General features: G+C 43.7%; 2 protein-coding genes and 1 long non-coding RNA gene across 3 annotated transcripts in view; 1 reads left to right on the plus strand and 2 right to left on the minus strand.

The window, feature by feature from the left end:
* Positions 1-4777, minus strand: part of SLC15A1 (solute carrier family 15 member 1) — a 37174-nt gene extending 32397 nt beyond the window's left edge. The window contains exon 1 of the mRNA XM_083501241.1: positions 4759-4777. Within this exon, the coding sequence (XP_083357367.1) occupies positions 4759-4762 (4 nt within the window). The 5' untranslated portion in view covers positions 4763-4777. The remainder of the gene's footprint in view (positions 1-4758) is intronic.
* Positions 4778-4805: 28 nt separating this feature from the next.
* UBAC2 (UBA domain containing 2) overlaps positions 4806-19044 on the plus strand; it is a 244254-nt gene continuing 230015 nt past the window's right edge. Inside the window, exon 1 of the mRNA XM_083501338.1 lies at positions 4806-4809. The gene's annotated coding sequence lies outside the window, so the exon portion shown is untranslated. The remainder of the gene's footprint in view (positions 4810-19044) is intronic.
* On the minus strand, positions 5730-18236 carry LOC310706129. The gene is made up of 4 exons (XR_014525708.1): positions 17554-18236; positions 15057-17304; positions 8086-8147; positions 5730-6228 (listed from the first exon to the last, which is right to left on the minus strand). It is a non-coding gene; the product is annotated as an uncharacterized lncRNA (long non-coding RNA).

Below are 19044 nucleotides of genomic sequence, written 5' to 3' on the forward strand. Positions count from 1 at the left end.
AAACAAAAGTTTGTTCCTGTGTCCAAAGGAAAGATACATCACTGATTGCCAGTTTCCATCTTTACCACAGATGAACAGTTTGCCTCTGGGGTGAATGGCCTTTTCTGTACTTGCAAATGGAAGTGTCAATATTTGAACATGCACAATATGAATCAGTGCAACACTGCTGCACCGATATGGGAAATACAGGATGGATTTAAGTATTCCTGTGCAAATGGATAGAATTAGCTACAAAGGGAATAGCAATGGCATAGAGTTCACTGTTACCAAGGTCAGAAAAAACTAATTTCTAACTTGGTTAATATTAAGACTGCCTAGTTTCTCTTTATTCCTGTTACAATTAGCAAGGAAGTTGCAGTTTCACCTAAGGATGGAGACAATAAAAGCAGGCATCCTCCACCCTCAGGAGATGCTGATCAGGTTTGCCATGCCTCTTCTCAGTAAGCCTTGGTGTCTGGTACCTAAAAGAGCCTGATTTAAATGTTTACTACCTTCTCCTACCTTCTCTTTTAAGACTCTGATTAGATGCAGATTCATGATGTTATTGCAAAAGTTTCAATCCCCACCATGCTGATTAAGAGTTCTGGAGAACTCAAAAGCTTGGACACTACATCACAGTGTTTAAAGGTAAAGGGACCCCTGACCATTAGGTCCAGTCGTGGCTGACTCTGGGGTTGCAGCGCTCATCTCACTTTATTGGCCAAGGGAGCCGGCGTACAGCTTCCAGGTCACGTGGCCAGCATGACTAAGCTGCTTCTGGCGAACCAGAGCAGCGCACGGAAACACTGTTTACCTTCCCGCTGGAATGGTACCTATTTATCTACTTGCACTTTGACGTGCTTTCGAACTGCTAGGTTGGCAGGAGCAGGGACCGAGCAACAGGAGCTCACCCCGTCGTGGGGATTCGAACCACCGACCTTCTGATCAGCAAGTCCTAGGCTCTGTGGTTTAACCCACAGCGCCACCCGCATCCCATCATGGTGTTTGGGTTGGCCTAATAAAGGTCTTTCCTTGACATGGACTTACTTGTAGTAAGTCCCTCTAAGTTCAGTGGAGCTTCCTGCCTTAAAAGTATTATTTAGACTGTAGCCTTAACTCAATAGTAATATGGTCCAAATACCTCTCTCTGGGCACATGTGGATATACACACCCACACACCATAAAGGTTTTAAAAACCATTCTGGTTTTTAAAATACACACTGCATCTGGTTTTTTTTAAATGTTATTAAAAAATATTTTAAACACTAATGATATGAGTTAATAAAAAGTATGTATCACAAGAACACACCTCCAGACATTTAGTTACACTTCTAAAACCACATGCATTGTCAGAATAGGCTTCACTGGACACAAGTGAGATGTCTTTTTGGAGTCAAATGAAGCTAAACTCACCCCTAGGGTTGTCAACTTGTGGGTGGGGTGGGAGAAGGAAAGAAAGACAAGGTAGGTTGCTTTGGCCTCTTTCTCAGAGCCTTGTTATGCAGAAACCATCAGGTTTACCTTTTTGCTTCATGGCTAAACATCACCACCTATTTATTACAGGAGGCCTAGCTGCTCTTAAAGGAGCAGCAACAAGAGAGTTGGCAAAGCTACTTGCTCCAAAGATGAGGAATGAAACTGATTCTCCACCCCTTCCCTGTGGAAACACAGGGACTGAAACAAGTGTCACTCATTTAATCTGAGTCTGTTTTGCAGCTGTTAAGGGCATAGGAGCCCTGCCAGCAAAAGGTGGTAGCAGTTGCATGCACTAATAGCTAATTATCTTAAGACCAGCACATTAGCCGGACAACAAGCTCATCAGCCCCAGTTTCTTCAGTTGGCTATTTACTTAACCCTTCCATTTTCATGCCAAATCAGTATTTGTGTTGATCTTTTTAGAAAAACAACTCACTTAACTGAAAGTAAAAAGGAACAAGAAATAGCTCTCTCTTTAGTATCCATATGAACTTCTGAATACATGAATACCAATGACCTAAATATGTTGATGTGACACACCCCTTTTCTGCATTTCATTATAGGCTGTTGCCTCTAAGTGCAAGAGTGAGTTTAAACTTGATGCGCCCAAGCTCTGGTGAAAACCGGGACTGCAAACCTGTAGTTGGGAGTAGCTGCCAGAGAGCCATGTAAATACAAGGAAAAGGAATGTTGTGACACCTTGAAGACTGACAATAGATTATGATGACATGAGTTTAGGAATAGGAAGCTGCCTTATATCAGGGCCAGATCATTGGCCCATCTTTTTCAGTACTGCCTGCAGTGACTGATGAAAGACAAGCAGTGTTGGGGGCTAAACCTTTGCATAAGAAGCCGTGGTTCTGCCTTTGAGCTTTGTGGACCAGAGTCCATTGAATTAGGCTCTAATCTGGGAGTTGTAAACCTGTTAATCTTTTAAAGGTGCCACTTATGTGAGAGGAAATTGCTAGACCAGAGGTTCCCAAGCTGTGGTCCACAGTCTTTCTTCAGCAACATGACCTCATTAAATATTCACATTGATATATTTTTAAACTGTGTTGTTGCTGCTTCTTTTATTTCTCAAACTGTATTTTAATTGCATTACAATTCAAAGTCTTTGGAATGCTAATGCAACAAAAAAAAAACCTATAAGAAAAGAATGCAGCAATAAAAATGCAATTCACAGAGTGTCTGGCATGGCACATTGCAATTGCTACAACAGCGATTAAGCGGTCCTCCAGAAAAACTCAGCAATATTCAAGCAGTTTGGGATCTGCTGTCCTAGATTTCAGAAGCGCAAGCCACCTCTCCCACTACGTCTCCAGGCCTCTAAGAAGCATGCCTGGCTTTAGACTGCATGGTGCTCTCCAAATATTGCTGGACTTCCAACTCCCTTCGGCCACAGCCAGCATGCTTGATGGCCGAACATGGTGGGAATTGTAGTCCAGCAACATCTGGAGGGCACCACGTTAGACTCATGGAACTGTAGAGTTGGAAGGGACCCTGATGGTCATCTAGTCCAACCCCCTGCAATGCCCAACGTGGGGCTCAAAACCACGACCCTAAGATTAAAAGTCTGGTGCTTTACCGACTGAGCTGTTCTTGTGGGGGCTCCAAAGCACCGTTAGCTGCCTAGAAACCAGAGCAGACCCTCATCGGAAGAGAACTGAGCGTCAAACGAGGCCAGCAAACTCCTCTCGTTGTCCTTGGAAGCCTGCGCTTGCCCGCAGACAACCTGAGAGCTGGCTTGCTCAGAAAGGAACTTTTTTGTGGGGTGTCTCTCTTTCTCTCCCCACCCCCAGCCCAATATCCCCAGGGCACTTCCACGCTGCTCCCAGGCATCTGAGAGTCCCTTCTCACGGTTTCGTGTGGGACACGGGTGGCGCTGTGGGTTAAACCACAGAGCCTAGGACTTGCCGATCAGAAGGTCGGCGGTTCGAATCCCCGCGATGGGGTGAGCTCCCATTGCTTGGTCCCTGCTCCTGCCAACCTAGCAGTTTGAAAGCACATCAAAGTGCAAGTAGATAAATAGGTACCGCTCTGGTGGGAAGGTAAACGGCGTTTCCGTGTGCTGCTCTGGTTCACCAGAAGCGGCTTAGTCATGCTGGCCAAGAAAGCGAGATGAGCACCGCAACCCCCGAGTTGGCCACAACTGGACCTAATGGTCAGGGGTCCCTTTACCTTTTCTCATGGTTTCAACCAACGCACCCACGCACCATTTCAAACACGTTTCCCGCCTTCACCCCAAAGAATCTTGGGAACCGTAGTTTGGCTCCTCGCAGGACTGCAGCTCTCAGAAAGCTTGGCAAACTACAGTTCCCAGGATTCTTGTTTGGGGTGGGGTGGGAGCATGGATCAGTCAGGGATACAGTTGCGGGGAGGGGGGGAGGCATCTCCTCCCTTTTCTTGGGGAGGGGAGAAGAGGCCTGTTTCAGTGGTTCTCAACCTATGGGTCCCCAGATGCTGTTGGACTACAACTCCCATCATCCCTGAGCTCTGGCCTTGCTCAGGGGATCCACAGGTTGAGAAAGGCTGAACTGTATGTGAGGTGGGGCTTAACTGCCCCCCCCCCCAAATATTTTATTCAAGTTGGAAGAGGGAGGGAAGGGAGGGAGAGGGAGAGCTCAACCTGTGGGTCCCCAGACGTTGCTGGACTACAACTCCTATCATCCCTCAACTCCCATCTTCCCTGAGCTCTGGCCTTGCTACCTAGGGGCGATGGGAGTTGTAGTTCAACAACGTCTGGGGACGCACAGGTTGAGAAAGGCTGTCTGAAATGGGCCTGAGTCAGAACCCGGCGCTCGTAGCTTTCCTGAGGGAAGTGTTCCCCTCAGTGCTCAAGGCCCCCCTAAGAAAAAGACAACTTATTCATTCAGGGCGCGCAGCAGCGCTTGGTAACACGGGCAACAAGCATTGACAGACGGCAGTTCGGACGGTTGTGTGGAAAAGGCTATTTCAGCGGGTGCAGCTTGCAGGAGCGCACGGCTCTTTCCCGCCTCTCGCCTGGCAAGGAGAGCGCCCGTCTCTTCTGCCTGCGCTCCCCTTGGCTGTGGTGTTTGAGCAGAGGCTGAGCAGGCAGCGGGCGAGGATGCTGCGCTGCAGGTCGTCGCCCTCGACGGCTGCAGCCCTGACGAGTGGCTACCCTATTAGGACTCCCAGGGAAGTGGGTACAGTATATAGACGCGCGCAGACGCAGACGCGCGCACGAACAGCGGGGTCACCTCAGGGCTGCGCGCGTTTCCCGCGCGCAGCCCACACAGGTGCCTCGGCTGCAGCGCCTGGCGCCAGCCCTTCCCACATACGTACCCATCGGGGCGCCCGCGGATGGTACTGCTGGTCCTGCTGAGGCGAGCGAGCGCGCGCTGCGGAGGGAAGGAGGACGCGGACGGGGTTTTGTTCTTTAAAGCCTCTGGCCCTGGGCCCGGCGCCAAGTCCTACCCCCCACTTACCTGGCTGGGCCAAGGAAGCTGAGGAGGTGGTAGGCGGGGAGGAAGCTGGATCATGGGCCGCCCTCGCTCCCGAGAGAGAGGGAGAGAGAGAGGGAGGGAGGAACCACTTTTCCCCATCACCACAGAGACATCGTTGACCTCGTCGACCCACTAAGTTACACAAAGAGGGAGGGAGGCTGTCAGAGAGGAAGGAAGAGGTTTGGTCCCTCTCGCAGGAGTAGAGAGGCCGCCACCTTTTCCCTTGGCCTTGACTGGCATCCTGGTAGAAAGCCAACAGGTGCCATCGCTCCCTCTCACTGCACTGCCAGGACACGACCTGTTGAATTTCCACCTGTCATGCAGAGACTCCGATGGGAGAGAGAGAGAGAAGTGCTTAGCTGTAGGAGCTGAAGGGTTTTGGGAGGTGTATACAGCAAGGTGAAACAGTTTAAAAAACAAAAAAACCTAGAAGATGGAGAAAAGGAATATTTTAGGAGGAGGTGGAGACACTGGGGAAATGTGCTTGTGCCAGGAGAGAGGAAGAGACTTAAGAAGGGGGGAGGGAAACTAAACTGAAGGATTATGTACAAATAATTTGGGGGGGGGAATAATAGAAAGCCCTCCCCCCGCCAGCTTTTGTTTTTTTAAAAAGCTCCGCTTTTCATCCTGCCTGAAAGTAACATGAGCTAGAAAATGCATTGGGCAAACACAGAAGAAAAGGTAGCTGATAAGAAATGCAGATACCAAGGAACAATGGGTGGACATTTATATAATCTACTTAAGCACTTGAATTATATGTTTATATGAACAGATCGATATAGTTTGATACAAGAGCATTTCTTTGCATTATTTGTATTTGTGTGTGGCACTAGTTGAGTTTTCTGCTTTAACTCTAATAATAATAATAATAATAATAATAATAATAATAATAATAATAATAATAATATCAATTACTTTACCATAAGGTCTCAGGGTGGGTCTCAACAATAAAAAAACTGTTTTCAATAACAACAAATTACTACCACAAGAGTAGGGTAAGCTCTCATACACACACACGTATGTCAGTAGTAACTTACCTTGATTATTAATACATTTCTGGATTACATTTTCAGGCATTAATCCTAATACAACTGGATATACATTGAAGATGGATCCAAACATTTTCTTGTTATGGCTGAAAGAAACATTGTCTGGCTAAGATGTTAAACTTTCTTGTTATGGGAAATTTGTTATAAAATTGCAATTCCGATGCCTATGTTGTTGTTGTTGTTGATTAGTCATTTAGTCGTGTCCTACTCTTCGTGACCCCATGGACCAGAGCACACCAGACACTCCTGTCTTCCGATGCCTATAGAATACATAAAAAGGAATATTGCAGAACAGGAAAACTACAGCAGAATTCTACCCAAGTTTTTTCAAATGTAAGCCCCACTATGTTCCATGGGGCTTACTCCCAAGCAAATGTGCATAGGATTGAAGATTATGGTTAAAATTATAAATACAGTGGTACCTCAGGTTAAGTACTTAATTCATTCCGGAGGTCCGTTCTTAACCTGAAACTGTTCTTAACCTGAAGCACCACTTTAGCTAATGGGGCCTCCTGCTGCCGCCGCGCCACCAGAGCACAATTTCAGTTCTTAACCCAAGGTACTATTTCTGGGTTAGCGGAGTCTGTAACCTGAAACGTATGTAACCTTAAGCGTATGTAACCCGAGGTACCACTGTACTGGGGAACTTAAGCCACACAGAGACTTAACTTTTGAGATAAATGCACCTAGTACTGTTAATTCACATTAGAAATGGCCACATCTGGTCTCAGAGTAAAGAAAAAAATGGCTGAACTGTAATAAGTAGTAAAAGTAATATTGTAAAGGTTTCCAGAGGGGGTAGCCATGGTAGTCTGCTGCAAGAAAAACAATAAAGAGCCCTATGGCACCTTGACTTAAAAAAATAATGGCATAAGCTTTCATGGAATAGAGTCCACTTCAATGTTGTAAACTGTATTTCTTTTAATATACTACAAAGTAAAGTTCTGCTGATTGGAGGCAAGTGGTGGCAGCCCTTATTATGTCTGCATTCTGAAGCAGTTTGCTTCTGGATACACATGTGCAGATTAAGCTGCAGGTTATCTAGAAAGTGTTTTGGTTCCCTTAAAAAAAATGTTTTGCTCACATTGAGTCTTGGTAAGTTGTTGCAGCCAGTACAGAATCTTCACAAACACTGCTTTTTTTTTTTTTTTAAGGAAGCTTCTGACTTGGTTGTGGAAGTACAGTAGTGCCCCGCAAGACGAATGCCTCGCAAGACGAAAAACCCACTAGACGAAAGGGTTTTCCGTTTTTCGATGCGCTTCGCAAGACGAATTTCCCTATGGGCTTGCTTCGCAAGATGAAAACGTCTTGCGAGTCTTGCGATTTTTTTCGCTCCCCCCCCTTTTTCTAAGCCGCTAATAGCCTTTTAGCCGCTAAGCCGCTAAGCCTTTAATAGCCGATAAACCGCTAAACCGCTAATAGCGCTAATCCGCTAAGCCGCTAATAGGGTTGCTTCGCAAGACGAAAAAACCGCTAGACGAAGAGACTCGCGGAACAGATTATTTTCGTCTTGCGAGGAACCACTGTAACAGGAAACATAGTGTGATTCATAGAATCATAGAAATGTAGAGTTGTAAGGGACCACGAGAGCAATCTAGTCCAACCCCTGCAATGCAAGAATATTTTGCCCAACGTGGATCTCGAACCCATTACCTTGAGATTAAGAGTCTCATCTGTTTGAAAACATGATGGTAGCATCCGCAAAAGGCACTGATATCACACATGGAACTTGTGAACTTTGCTCAATTACAGTGCAATTCTAACTATGTCTACTCAGAAGTAAGTCCTACTGAATAAATAGGTCTTACTCCCAGGTAAGTGTGATTAGAACTTCAGTCGTACATGCCTTTCTCTGATGAGGTTTAACAACTCATCCTTAACAATATACTACTTTTATTTTCTAACCCTTATTCTTTATACACCTTTAACCATTTCTTTATGCATTAAATTTAATGTAAAACAAACCTTGTACAAAACCCAAATAGCAAGAAACCCAACTGAAGCTTCAGGTGCTATGCTGGCATATTCCCCTGAAGGGAGCATTGTTTTCAGGCTTGCGGTGGGTTGGGTGGGAAGTGTCCTATGTATATACTCACACCACACAAAGCTATACAAACCTTGGGTCAACTTCTTGTTCTCGAATGTATTGCTTGTGTAATCATTAATCTGGAAAACATTGCTGTAACAGAAGAATATGGGTATAGATTGCTATATGTCATAATTACTGGCGACACCCCCCCCAACGCCTCCTCCCTTCTGGATTTCATCAGTGGTACTCTTAACCATGGGACGTGGGTGACGCTGTGGGTTAAACCACAGAGCCTAGGACTTGCCAATCAGAAGGTCGGTGGTTCGAATCCCTGCGACGGGGTGAGCTCCCGTTGCTCGGTCCCTGCCCCTGCCAACCTAGCAGTTCAAAAGCACGTTCAAAGTGCAAGTAGATAAATAGGTACCACTCCGGCGGGAAGGTAAACAGCGTTTCCGTGCGCTGCTCTGGTTCGCCAGAAGTGGCTTAATCATGCTGGCCACATGACCCAGAAGCTGTACGCCAGCTCCCTCGGCCAGTAAAGCGAGTGCCACAACCCCAGAGTCGGTCACGACTGGACCGAATGGTCAGGGGTACCTTTACCTTTACCTTACTCTTAACCATAGTCCTAAACTTTATGTATCAATGCAACTTAAACACTTTTTTAAAGCTTGTTTGCCATTCCCTATCCTAGCTCACTCCTAGCTATGTGAAGCTGCCTAAAATTTCAAAGATTCCTGAACAGCAATAGAGCATTAACTAGAACCTTGAAAGAGCAAACTATCCAGGAAGAAGCAATGTGCCCTTTTTTGGACAACATGAGATTTCATATCCGCTTCGTTATTCTTGTTATCTATGAACAGTAAAAGGTACACTATGTGGCTACATGAAAGACTGTGTAGGTTTCTGGTTAAATTTTCAATTCCTGCTTGATGCTGTCCTAAGGCAAACTCACTAAACAAACAAATAAACAAACTCATATATTTGCCAAAGACAGTTACTACAGAGAAAAGTGGTGGTTGGTCCTGTTTTGAAACCAGGTATTATTAAGCATTGTTTGGAAGTACTGCCAAAATAGACATGCACAGGAAACAGGAGAAGTGTTGCAATAATAGCTGGATCAGACCAAAGTTTCTTCTAGCTCGCCATCATTCAAAATAGTGCTTATGGTATTTGAAGTGCTAAATGCTCATGAACACTGCTTCAAAGTAAAGCTGTGTTCCACTGATTTTTACCTGGCACAAGTGACATCAAAGTGGAAACTGAAAAGAAACATATTTTTAAACTATTTGAAGGAAGATAATTCTTGTACTTAGTAGCCAAACAATCTGTAAGGTAAAGGTAAAGGGACCCCTGACCATTAGGTCCAGTCATGACCAACTCTGGGGTTGCGGCACTCAACTTGCTTTATTAAAGAGGGAGCCAGCATACAGCTTCCAGGTCATGTGGCCAGGATGACTAAGCCGCTTCTGGCGAACCAGAGCAGTGCACGGAAACGCCGTTTACCTTCCCACCGGAGCAGTACCTATTTATCTACTTGCATGTTGACGTGCTTTCGAACTGCTAGGTTGGCAGGAGCAGGGACCGAGCAACAGCAGCTTACTCCATCGCGGGGATTCGGACCGCCAACCTTCTGATCCGCAAGTCCTAGGCTCTGTGGTTTTTGCCACCCTGGCTCTCTGCAAACAGTATATTTAAAATTAGCCACTGAGCTCAGCTTGGCCTACCTATAGCATGCCCTGGCTATAGGTATTAAGATGAAGCCTGCTGTCTCTGATCCTAGAGACAGTATATAGTATTATGACTAGTAGCTACTTGTTGAGAAAAAGAAACCGAGCTTCTACATGGGAGCAAAGGGTCCTCCATTCTAATGAGAAGCTGGATCAAAGAGATAGCATTGGTTTAAAGGAACATGGCTAGTTATCTAATAAGGCCAGAAACAATAGATGATATCTGCATAACGTTTACAAATCCCTGGGCTAGGTACTTAAAGCAGGTATTTAAAGTGTATATCCAAAAGCCTCTCACTGTGAGAATACCAACTCTGAAGATACCCTTTTGTATCAACTCAATTGAACCCTTTCAACTGCAGAAAAAAAGGGGAGGTCTGTTTTGCTTTCCAAAAAAAATGTATGGGAAGTGGAGCTATCTGGTGGGCTGACTAAAATGCAATTTTGCACATAGGCATCTGGTTATGTATATAACATAAATTGAATTACAATTGGTAAAAGACCTCAACACAAGTTTCCTACTATCTGTTCGGTTAATAATTTATTTGGGTTACAAACTAAAGCACAACATGCAAAATGTCCACACTTCCAGAGTCCAACTGGATCTTCTAACCTGGGTGTCCTACGTAGAATATATGAACAGCCATATAGAAGCTTACAGAAGCTAACACATCTGTAAGTTAGATTATTCATTTTGATACGGTTAATTTCAGTTGATGGATGTTGTACATATATGGGTGTTGGCTTGTTGATAAAATATATGTCCTAAATTACTGTATTGAACTTGGAACTTCATGCTAAAGACAAAACATGGTGCCAGGAGTGAAATACACTGTATACACTGTTTTTGAGATTCTAGGATCTTTCTTGCTTTGGAATCTAGTTGCGCACATATGTAATTGTTATTGTACCTCTCTTTTTTCTGAGCCTGTACATTTAAAATTAAAAATATGGTGTCTTTACAAAAATATCCTGTGCTCTCTCTTCATATTGTGGAGGCTGCCTTGAACATCCCTGGACTCTTTAGGGAAGGGGTGCTTGCAAAATGTGGACATGATTCTCCTCTGTTAAAATGCATTTTCATAGTTTTGGGATTAGGAAATTTAAGAACAATTTTTGTATAAACAGTAAATGACAGTTACACAGATGCAGAAAATACTACTGAAGATTAAGGATTCCCACTGATTGAATCAAATGTTGAACTGTCAGAAGATGGAAATCTTGGATTTCATGGAACAATGCTAATTATTCTCTTTCCTGAAAGTATTGCACACATCACTCAATAAATTAAATTATGTTGAAACTAGTGATAAAGGATGAGTAATTCAGAAGTCTAAGAGGAAGCAGTTTGATTATGTGGAAATGCTTTCTAGCAAAAAACAAGTACAGGGGATTTCAGTAGTTTTGCAGCCAAATGACCTGAAAATTTCAGCATTGATGAAAAGGCCCCTATGAATCAAATTATGATCAATAGAGAAATGAGTCTTGTGGAGCTGTGAATGAAATGCACGTACGTATCTGGTGGGAATGACATGAATCAAAACCATTGCATCACTCTTAAAGATACTATATAGGAACAATAAACTTACAAATTCCATACAAGGCTTACTATTTATGATATAAAGCAAAAAGGGCTAGTGGCTAGTTCAGTGGTAGAGTAGAAATGTAAACCACTACTATTAGCAGAATTATTGTTATTATGAATTTTATGTGTGTAATGGCTGCTCGCCAAACACAAACAGAACAGAACAGAACAGAACTTTGCATGGAAAGGTCTCACATGAAACCCTGATATCTCCAGGTATGGCTGGAAAAGACTTCTGCTAGAAACCATGGAGACAGCTGCCTGTCATTCATGGACCAATAGTCTCAGTTGGCATAAGACAACTTCCTATGTTCACCTCAATCAATAAGTGATGTAAGGTAAACATAGTAAACAAAGAAAAGGAAAAAACAAGCCACAGGCAGACATTACACTATTAGTACATTGTTATTTCCCTAGGAATGCAGAGAAGCTGGGCTGAGGATAAGTCTTGAAGGGATGAATAAGTAAGTAATTTGGATGTTAAATTGTTAAATTATTGAAAGCTGAAAATAAAATATGAAAAATAAAGGAATGCAGAGAAGCGCAGGACTCCCTCTCAACTCCCAACTCCTTCTCCACAGCTGAGATGCCAAACAAAAAAATACAACTGTTTAGTGTGGGAAGTGCTTTTGACAGAGTATTGTTGCCATGTAAATTGTCTTTATTATATAAGAATTCCCCACCCGATGTTCTTTAGAACATATTAGGGTTTGAGGAAGTTCATGGCACATTTGAATATGGTGTTGAAACGGATGTTTTCAAGGTCAGGAAACCAGTGCTATATGACTGTCAAACAGGTTGTGATTAGTTGCCTAATGCCTGGTTCTTGTGACTTTTTTCCACCTTCCGTGCATAAATGTAGATGCCAATATTGAAACACACAACATTAAAGGCCCATTCCATTTTGCTGCCTGAGGTGAAATGGGAAGGTGTTGCTGTCCCTCTGCTGAAGCCTCACTGGGGTCACACGACTTCGGTGGCAGGGACAGGCAGGGCAGCCATGGGGGAAGTGCCCCATAGGATCCTGCTACAGGACAGCTGATTCACTCTGTCTCATGGGCAGGCAGACCCTGATTAAAGGTATAAGTAGTAACCACAGAGCCTAGGACTTGCCGATCAGAAGGTCGGCAGTTCAAATCCCCGCGACAGGGTGAGCCGTTGGTCGGTCCCTGCTCCTGCCAACCTAGCAATTTGAAAGCACGTCAAAGTGCAAGTAGATAAATAGGTACCGCTCTGGCGGGAAGGTAAACAGCGTTTCCGTGCACTGCTCTGGTTCGCCAGAAGCGGCTTAGTCATGCTGGCCACATGACCCGGAAGCTGTCTGCGGACAAATGCCGGCTCCCTTGGCCAATAAAGCGAGATGAGTGCCGCAACCCCAGAGTCGGTCATGACTGGACCTAATGGTCAGGGGTCCCTTTAACTTTACTAGTAAAAAAAATTGCACCCGCAGTTAAAAGTTAAAACACACAGAAGGTCCCACTGGTAGACAAAAATGGTCACTTCATATTCACGAGTGGTTTGGGATTCTACAATATATGACTGGAGCTAATTGAATGGCATGAGAGAGAGAGAGAGAGAGAGAGAGAGAGAGAGAGAGAGAGAGAGCGCAGAAGGAAGGGGCAGAGCTTAGGTGTTTAGTGGGAAACCGCATTGACTTATCTGCTAGTCTCAACTCTGCCCTTTACTGATGGGAGGGATGCAAGGTTGCATATACCCAACAGAAATATAGGGACATTTTTCTACCGGGTAACTGATTCTTATCTAAAGATGCATAAGGTTTACCTTTAACTTTAGCAGACCCCACGTGTTCCCCAACCATGCCTTAGGAAAAGTCCAAGACTGAAATCGCAACCCTGCTCTCTTCTCCTGCCTTGACTCTTTTTCTTCTGTGTTTAACAATTTGAGATAGCCTTCTGCTCACAGAAATTAGTTTGCTGTCTAGTAAAAGGAAATGTATCCACATGTTTATGAGGTAGCCACCCCACCTACTTACTCTGTTGGTGCCAAATATCGGAATTTCTGTGGAAGGTTTTTTCCCTCTGAAAGAAGGGATGGCTTAGCACAGCAATCCCAACATAAAGTGTACAAATTAAAATATGGTGGCATGGAATCATAGTGAAGCTAATGTGGATGCAGTAATGTGAAAGCATTAGGGAAGTATCTCAGAACAAGTGATAAAATGGGATGCAGAATACATCCACGTCAAATGCAGTCTTAATGCATCAGTGATGTTGCTGCAAACTCCTGCAATAAAACAACAGATTGGACGGACCCACAATTATTTATTGGTCTAATCTTCTTCATCATAGGTGTTATCCTGTTTCTATTGGAAGAATTAGATAGAAACTGAAAGAGAGATAAGAAGCATCATGATTCCAAAGTACGTTTCAAATCTTATCTTCAATAAACTTTTATTTCCAGGCCAGATTGAAAACATTTTTTTTTTTAATCTATGAACTAATAGCCTTGATTTTCCACAAATAATTAGATAAATTGTGCCCCATTTATTGGATGGTCTCAAGTTTTGTTTTGTATTTACACCAATATTTCAAAGTAGGAAAAGGCAACTTTTTTTTTTAGTTATTCTTATAGGGGTTTACAACAAAATGATTTTTTAAAATTGATTCTTTGACATAATTTCCAAGCTAGTGGAATGCAGCTTTAACTCCCTGATTATTGCTGCTGGAGTAGGTTAGAAAATAGTATACTCTATACATGCTCACCTACTGCCTTCTACCAATCATTAGAAAGCATGGCACCTGGAACACTACTATTGGTGGTGCATCCACAAATGGTAGCAAGTATAGGGCCCTAAAATGGTGAGTAATGGGACTGTGCGAAACAGAGCTGAGCTTTGGTCCACTGGATACTAAGAAGCTCCAAGCCTCTCATCTGTACCAGCCTGAAACCAGCACTGGGACAAGGGGCAGGATCAGGGGAAAAATGTCCCACCCTCATCCAGATCAACACTAATGATACTGGCGATGGCAAATGCTGAGCTTAGCTGGAATTCTTGCTTCACTGCCATTGCTCTGGTAGGGATAACTGGGGATGCTGGAAGGAAGGCTCCCTCTCCTTATAGGAGCAACTGAAGAAGACAAATCCCTTCCTCCTCTTCATGCTTCCTAAAGGTTTAGGAATGCCCTCTGGAGTCTAGGGAGAAAGGCGATTACTATTTATTTCTTTCTTTATTTATTTTTTTATTTATTTATTTATTTTGCAACCTGCTCTTCATTATTCACACAATCTCAGAGTGGGGAACAACACTAAAACATAATAAAACAATATTTCAGTTAAATACAACATCAAGTGAAAACAGAAAACATTTATTAACAACGCAGCTAGATTTATGTATATTTATGTCCCTGCCCATGCTCCAAGGAGCTTAGGATGACCCACGGTGCTATTTTCCCATTTTATTTTAAAACAGTGCGAATTAGGATAAGAATGTTAGTGAGCTGCCTACAACAACATCACAGAGATTTATAGCTGGACAGGGATTCGGGCCTTGTCTCCCTGCTCCAAGTGCAACAGGCTCCCTCCCTGTTGTGTTTGTTTTGACATACTGAAATTCACTGTGAAACTTTAAACACCTCTAAACAGAAGCTGCCCACAGTTATGTTGTAATCTAAATTATACCGTCCTAGTTGGAGGAAAAAGGCTTGACCTCAAGTCTGATTTGAGGAGGAGGAGGAGGAGGAAGGCATACAAAAATATACCAAACATAGATAAGTGCTACTGACTCACCTGGTGGTGTCAATTCTGTCTTGGATTTCTTTCTAGTCTTCTGGCGGTTCCTGCGTGCAACTGTGTCTGGTAGATTCGGACAACTTAAATTTGCTGCTTAAGGGTAAAAGGAATTAAATTTGCTGCACAACATTAGAAATGGAAGCTCAGGAGCACGTTCAGCTTCCAAGGCAAAGTTCGAAAACCGGAACACCTACTTCCAGGTTTGCAGCGTTGGGTTCTGAGTTGTTCAGGAACTAAGCTGTTCAAAAACCGAGGTACCACTGTACTGTGGTTTCCAGTGCTGGGTTTTTAATCTGTGCTCACATGGCTTTTCTCACATTGGATTTGGGACAGCATATAGGTGCTTGCCACGTTCTGAATATGAAGAGAACGTATGCGCAAGATAATGTCTCACTTTGTATCTCCTTCTAGACAAACATCACTGACACCAAATTGGGCTGGAGGTGGGTGTGGACGAGGTTCCTTGCTTCAGCGAAACATCAAAGGAATGTTGAGAGAAGCAGAGGAATGTCAAGAAGACTAAGGGAAACTCAGTGGGTTTCCACTTAATGCCAGATTTTGCCTACCTTGAAATATGAGGCAAATTCAGAGATTTCTATTCGGGTACAATATCTGCAAAATTCTAAGGGGTGGTGCAAGGATTTTAATCAGTTTCACACATCCCTAACTACTGAAGATGGAAGCACAACCAGTGTGAGTCACCTCTGTTAAATTCAGGCAAAGGTTATAAAGGTATTGGCCAAACCCGAGTGACTGTGTTACCTACATTCCAAACATAGACCTTATGAAGGTATAATTTCTTCCCTTTAGCTGTTATGTAGCTTTAAATTCTAATGTATTTTCAGATAATCTAGGTTGAAAAAGGTTCCATACACTCCCTCTGACCCTACAGTCAGCAGAATGGGAACTCTTTTGTATAGTGCATGTGTGAGCTAAGGCTGCATAGCATGCACACAGACTGTACATTTAAAACACCTGACTTCCCCCAGTCCTGGGAATTGTAGTCCTGGGGGATAAATCCCAGTTCCCAGGATTTGGGGACGACGACAATGTGCTTTAAATGCATGGTGTGAGCACAGCCTTTGGCTCTAGGTTGAAGCGAGAGATTTGTTAGCATAGTTCTCCTTACAGAGAGCACTACTACTACTACTACTACTACTACTAGTAGTAGTAGTTTATTTTTTATAGCCCACCCATCTGGCTTGATTTCCCCAGCCACTCTGGGCGGCTCCCAACAGAATATTAAACAAAATAAAACTTCAAACATTAAAAACTATCACCATCCAGATGTTGGTGGATTGCAGCTTCCACAATTTCTGACCACTGACCATGCTAACAGTGTCCAACAACATCTGGAGGCTCACAGGTTCCCCATTCCTAATGGGGATGGGGATCAGCAAGATTACCACTCTCTCCTGTGAACTGACCTGAGATCTATGGGTATAAAGAGGTATACAAATTTTAATCATCATCATCTCTAAAATATATGAAGAGGATTAGTTAAGAATAGCAAATGATAAGAGTAACTGAATTAGAAATTTCTTTCTCCGTTACGCTTGTGTGACCTAAATAGATTAAAATATTGTTTCAAAGACTGCTGCTTCCAGAACGCAGTGTCATCTCAGTTGACAAGACAAACCTTCTGCCACTAGGTGGATATTTTCCAGTACGCGAAACAACTAAGCTAGAGAAACTAAATATTAGGTGTTAACTCTCACAAAACCAGTTCTGCCAGCCTAAATGTGAAACACTTGGGAGGGTGTGTCCATTCTTAAAATGTGTCAGTGAAACTGCAAATAGTAGGCAAGATGATCAACAGTAAAATGAGGAGATTGTCACTGTCATTGTGATGGATTTTAATTGTAAGCTAAGAAGTGTGCATGCACATAAAAGCTCATACCAATAACAAACTTAGTTGGTCTCTAAGGTGCTACTGGAAGGATTTTTTTTATTTCATTTCGACTACGGCAGACCAACACGGCTACCTACCTGTAACTAGCTGAAATAGTGAGATATAAATTAGAGGCAACAAAACTACAAAAATCCTGGTGTAGCAAGAATTTCAAATTATATTTAGAACCAATATAATTGAAGTCAAATGATACATTCAAAGTAAAAAATATCTTCAAAAAGCACCCTAAACATCGCACAAAGACTCCCCCCCATACATAGGGGTCTCTCCCTCCTGTGAACTGACCTGAGATCTATGGGTATAAAGAGGTATACAAATTTTAATCATCATCATCTCTAAAATACAGTGGTACCTCGGGTTACATACGCTTCAGGTTACAGACTCTGCTAACCCAGAAATGGTACCTGAGGTTAAGAACTTTGCTTCAGGATGAGAACAGAAATTGTGCTCCGGCGGCGCAGCAGCAGCAGCAGCAGCAGCAGCAGCAGGAGGCCCCATTAGCTAAAGTGGTGCTTCAGGTTTAGAACAGTTTCAGGTTAAGTACGGACCTCCGGAATGAATTAAGTACTTAACCTGTGGTACCATTGTATATGAAGAGGATTAGACAAGAATAGCAAATGATAAGAGTAACTGAACTGTTAAATTAGGAAGAAGATTCCACTTCAGTATCTGCATGTGTATTGATAAGTCTTGGGTTGTATTTTATACTTTTGGAATGGGGTTATCTGCCCTTTATGCATAAAGAGCAGGATGCTGTGTTTGGGCACTGTGTGTTTGGTGCACCATTCATAAAAGGTGCACAACATCATTGCGGCTTCAGGGTCAATGGCAGGGTGTGCACAGACGGCTTCCAGTGACAGAAGAAACCATCATGGCTCTAGCAAGTGTTGTGCAAACACCTCTGCCGAAGGCCTTAAGAGAGCTGCTTCCTGTCAGAACAGGCAATACTTGGCTAGATGGACAAACAGGTCCTATGTATTAGCGCCACTGGTGGGTGGATGTGCTGGTTTCTAGGAACACTGGGTATCGGCCTACCCATGAACCTCCCTGAGGCGCCCATGTTGTGAGCACAATCTATGCATGGCTGAGGTTCAAAATGCATGCAATGGTGCAAGGCTGCATGTTCAAACCCGAATCAGCAGCAACCTGAAAGGTTCTATTTAAATATGGGACACTTTGCCTAAGGATAACGAGCTCTCTTCCACACTTCTCTCAGGCTTGGTCTATATGCAGCAAGATAAGAGTGTAAGTTTTTATTTTACAATTAAAAAAAATTAAATCGCGTAAAAAGGTTCCTCTAAGTAGAAAAACACACAAGCACATTAGAGAGAAAGGTTCGAGCCCCCGTTGTGCTAGTTTTCTAGCGCTTGCACAAAGTCCCCCCCTCCCAATTATTTCTGGGCAAGATTCAATGACTCTCCCCCAACTCCAAAACCCAGAAGCCAGCAGTATCAACCCACCTATCTCTTTTAAATCTCTCCACTCAGATGTCTTGGCCACAAGGCCAGCTGCTGGAAATCACTGAGGAGTGGGTACCTTTTCCTCTTCTTCTGTTGCTGGGGCCCCATATTTAAATGTGTTATTGCCTCTCTTGCAATTTGAAGTGCACACAGTCCATTCCATTTCTTCTGAAAACAAACAGCAAACAGATTGAGATTGAATCCTGACAAGACAGAAGTACTGTTTCTGGGGGACAGGAGGCGGGCAGGTGTGGAGGATTCCCTGGTCCTGAATGGGGTAACCGTGCCCCTGAAGGACCAGGTGCGCAGCCTGGGAGTCATTTTGGACTCACAGCTGTCCATGGAGGCACAGGTTAAATCCGTGTCCAGGGCAGCTGTGTACCAGCTCCATCTGGTACGTAGGCTGAGACCCTATCTGCCGCGGACTGCCTCGCCAGAGTGGTGCATGCTCTGGTTATCTCCCGCTTGGACTACTGCAATGCGCTCTACGTGGGGCTACCTTTGAAGGTGACCCGGAAACTACAACTAATCCAGAATGCAGCAGCCAGACTGGTGACTGGGAACGGCCGCCGAGACCATATAACACTGGTCTTGAAAGACCTACATTGGCTCC

Source organism: Podarcis liolepis (assembly GCF_965112155.1).
Source record: "Podarcis liolepis genome assembly, chromosome: 4".
Taxonomy (NCBI): domain Eukaryota; kingdom Metazoa; phylum Chordata; class Lepidosauria; order Squamata; family Lacertidae; genus Podarcis; species Podarcis liolepis.